This window comes from Alnus glutinosa, chromosome 2, assembly GCF_958979055.1.
Source record: "Alnus glutinosa chromosome 2, dhAlnGlut1.1, whole genome shotgun sequence".
Taxonomy (NCBI): domain Eukaryota; kingdom Viridiplantae; phylum Streptophyta; class Magnoliopsida; order Fagales; family Betulaceae; genus Alnus; species Alnus glutinosa.
This window is the reverse complement of record NC_084887.1, coordinates 28,645,015-28,648,782: the sequence shown is the minus strand read 5'-3', so window position 1 is coordinate 28,648,782 and position 3,768 is coordinate 28,645,015. Positions and strand designations below refer to the sequence as shown.

Sequence of the window (3,768 nt, the reverse complement as noted above, 5' to 3'; positions counted from 1 at the left end):
CTTTTCTTTTTTGGTGTGTGTGTGTGTGTAAGTAATCAGAGAATCTCCACATTGAACCATATGTTTTTTAATATACTAATTCCATAAGGATTTAGAATTATTCCTGCCCAACAACTTCTGAGGAAGATACAAACATGCAACTCGTAAATATCTGAAGACGAAACTCAGTTGCAGCATAACATGCATCACCCAATGAATAAAAATTCTTTTACCATGCATTAAATAATAAATTGTACATGAAATGTTACACCATAAAATGGCTTAGACTCCTGAAGATCCCTTTCCGTCTTGTTGAAGCATGTAGTCTCTCTTCATTTCTTCCAAAACAGAATCATTGGTGCTGCAAAAGCCAAAACAACTTCTAAGATATTTGAATATTCATAGTCATATTGTTTAATTAAAGTATTTCCTGACTGTTTCTTTTAAGTTACCCTTCTATATATTTTAATTTTTAATTCCATTTCACTACTGACAAGTATTAAATCTCCAAAAAAATTATGAATGAGCTTTGCGTATTACATACAGCAAAGTTCATGTCTGAACTGAAGCAAAGAAAATCTGATAGTGGCATTCAAAGTCGTAAGTATCTTAAGAGTGGAACTATTAAAAGTGACTACAACAGAAGAATTGCCAAATTTACGCTAGCATATCTCTATGACCAGTAGGATTTCCATTACTACAAATTGACAAATGTTTTCTAGAAAGCTCAATTAGGACAACTAAAAAAATGCATGGAGGCCATAAAAAATCTACGAGTAGTAATAAAATTAGAATAAAAGCATCATGAATATCAGGATCTGAAGTTCTGAACTAGGATACAAATTAAACATACTGATGCATATGATAGCCAGTTGCAAGTAGTTGGCTTTCATGTGTGTTTTGGCCTACTTCAAAAGCTAATGGACAGGGGACAACAGCACATCTTATTAATCATCCATTTTTAATTGCAAAATTGAATCTTACTCATAGAATCTTTGTTTATAATGTTGCTTATGAGTAATTTGCCAAATGGGGTTGAATTTGCAATTTATTAACTTTGATTGAGCAGAGGAACCATCATTATATAGCATATGACATATGCAACATCACAGGCTGTTGGATTAAGTGTATTTAAATGTCTTGCAGTGGAGGCTTGTCTGAAGTAACAAAAAATTGATCACAAATGGCAGTTTGAAAGGAAAAAAGCTGACCCTTTTTGTCTGGCTGATATATCTTTATTATTTCCCCCTCTCAATAATCTACTACTCATATGACCACCTTATTTTTAGATCACATTCAAAACAGAAACACCAAATTTAAAGTTTCACAAACATAAAATAACACTTTGATTGTCTTTCTTTTTCATCAGAGAGCTTTTGAGTAGTCATAAAGTTGGAAAGTTCATCTTCCTGTGCCAGCATACAAAATGCCTTTTCTAGCATCACCAAATAAAGTTAAATTGTTTTGATACTACTGTCTCACACCATTATGACCAAATCTATAATGATGAAAATATAAAATCCCTACATACTCTTGATAAGCTAGTATCTAGAAACACTCTAAAAATTTAATATGAGCAACATCAAAGCCAAATGTCATTGCAGAGTAAAAATTAGGTGATGGCAACATAATCATCCATACCACAACCATAACACATGAATTGCAGGATGGCCACGGAACAAGTCAAAGGCAACTTGCTAAATTAGTGTTAGAAAAGTTTGGATTAAACTGTTTAAAACATTGTGATTAAATTTATTTGAGTTTATGAAACTCAACCAGGTATGCCATTGTACACTGTCCTATCTGGGATTGTTTAGCAAATGTGTAAGTACAACAACCCTCGTTTAGTGGTTCTCTCTGAGTGTTTAACAATATTTAGCTGACCACCTAACCAGAGAAAAAATATTAGGCCAGCTGCCTTGGTAGGTGAAAGTAAACGCATCAAATCTTTCACACCAACCCACTCCCCCCAAGGAAACCCCATCATCTAGGTCAAAGTGACACTTCTCCATTGTGACAAAAATTTGGTGCTCCAATAACTTGATAGAACCTTTCTCAGGTGGTGCATGGCTACATGAACTCACTAGATATGAATATTCCTTTTAAGAAATATTCTGATAAATGCAGATAGGCACAACGCCAAACAAGTGTCAAGTGCTACTTCTCCTTACGATTTCCAAGTATTTTAACCAAGTTCAACAGCTGCTGGAGAACAAATATGAAGAAAGACTTTACAGCACTACGTCCAAGTAGGAATGTATTTGCAAGACCAGCAAAAACAGCTCAAAACTTGGTAACACGGTTAGTCTTCTGGAAGCCTTCCTCGCTCTAGACCATACAGCACAATGAGTATTGAACAGTCACAGCAAGCTATAAGCAGATGAATATCCTGCTTAGATGCTTTGTAATCAATAATGGGTCTAAAGCAAATATAATATCAATGATTCATATTTGTTTTTGTGATGGTATTACCATATTAATCACTAATTGATGCTTCTCTAGCATGAGAGTGAACTTTTACAGCGCCATTACAAAAATCCATGCTAACATCACATTTCAAAAGTCAAAGCAAAATCATAGAGATTTAATCAATATATTTACAGGATAGTTGGATCCTATGGACAGCAAAAGGACAACTTTATTAGCTGTATTCGGGGTCTAGAATATAATCTCATAAGACTAGGAGGTGAAAGTTACACAACTTGTGAACGTGTCAGAAACCGAGTCACTGTTTCCCCAATTCCACAATCAGGGGAGAACAGGGGAGGGCATGCTCCCACACCCCCCTCCCCCTCCTTTTCCTCCCCAACTATAATATTTGTAATACATATCAAAAACTTAAAAACAATGAAATGAAATATCGATACCAATAGGTGTCCAATATACAAAATCACACTTACTATTGATGTAGGCAATCATTCAACTCCTTAGCTTGCTTCCTACACTGCCAAACAACCGATAACGTTCTTCCCAAAGAACATTGAGCATACTTTGAGGTGTACTGATCACACTCCTTTAGAGCCTTCTGCTTCATTTTGCTTCTTAAAGCTGGTATTCGAACATAACAGACATTTATTAGCTCTTCCAAACTCAGATTGGTAACATACATAAATGACACTAATTAGAAAAATAAGAAACACAGTATATAGAAAAATGCATGAAATATACAATTTCCTAGCAAATCACGATTTTCTTTTTTTAAAAAAATAATAAATAAACACTCAATTTCGCCTCAACTCGCCCAATTCTCGCTTGGAACAGTTAAATAGGAAGAAGAAATAATAAAAGCAAATTATTAAAGGACTTTTAGCTGCTAAAGCAATGCAATAATAAATGCAGCAAGGAATTCCACAAAGCATTCAAGAAATCAGAGCAAGTGAAACTGTATGCTTCGTTGCCGAGAAATGGTGAGATAATTAGACAGATAAAAATTCCGAAACTATGAAAAGCATTTCAAAGATTTCTCTGAATTTCTTTTACTTTTGTATTATTTTCCCACGCTTTCATTTTTTTTTTCTCGGGAACCAAACGGGGGTTTAGGGTTTTTACGTGATCAGAAACCATTACCTTCTTCCACTTTCTTCTTCACGTGGTTTTCACGTGCTTCCTGTACGTATCCCATTGGGGAAAAATGATTTCAAAGCCTCGGGGACTCGGAGCCCTTCTGATTTCAAATGCTAGCGTCACGTTGGCTTTACTGGAGAGGGAAACTCCCAGACTAGCAACTTAGATTCGGTGAGCCAATCAAAATCTCTCTCTCACGTTGAGTTTCAGGGTGTAAGAGCCGGG

At 35.3% G+C, this 3,768-nt stretch overlaps 1 protein-coding gene across 1 annotated transcript; it reads right to left on the bottom strand.

The window, feature by feature from the left end:
- Positions 1-45: 45 nt before the first annotated feature.
- Positions 46-3,768, bottom strand: LOC133861382 (uncharacterized). The gene is made up of 3 exons (XM_062297166.1): positions 3,547-3,768; positions 2,880-3,027; positions 46-340 (listed from the first exon to the last, which is right to left on the bottom strand). The coding sequence occupies exons 1-3, from the start codon at positions 3,599-3,601 to the stop codon at positions 262-264; spliced, it is 282 nt and encodes a 93-aa protein (XP_062153150.1). The 5' UTR covers positions 3,602-3,768; the 3' UTR covers positions 46-261.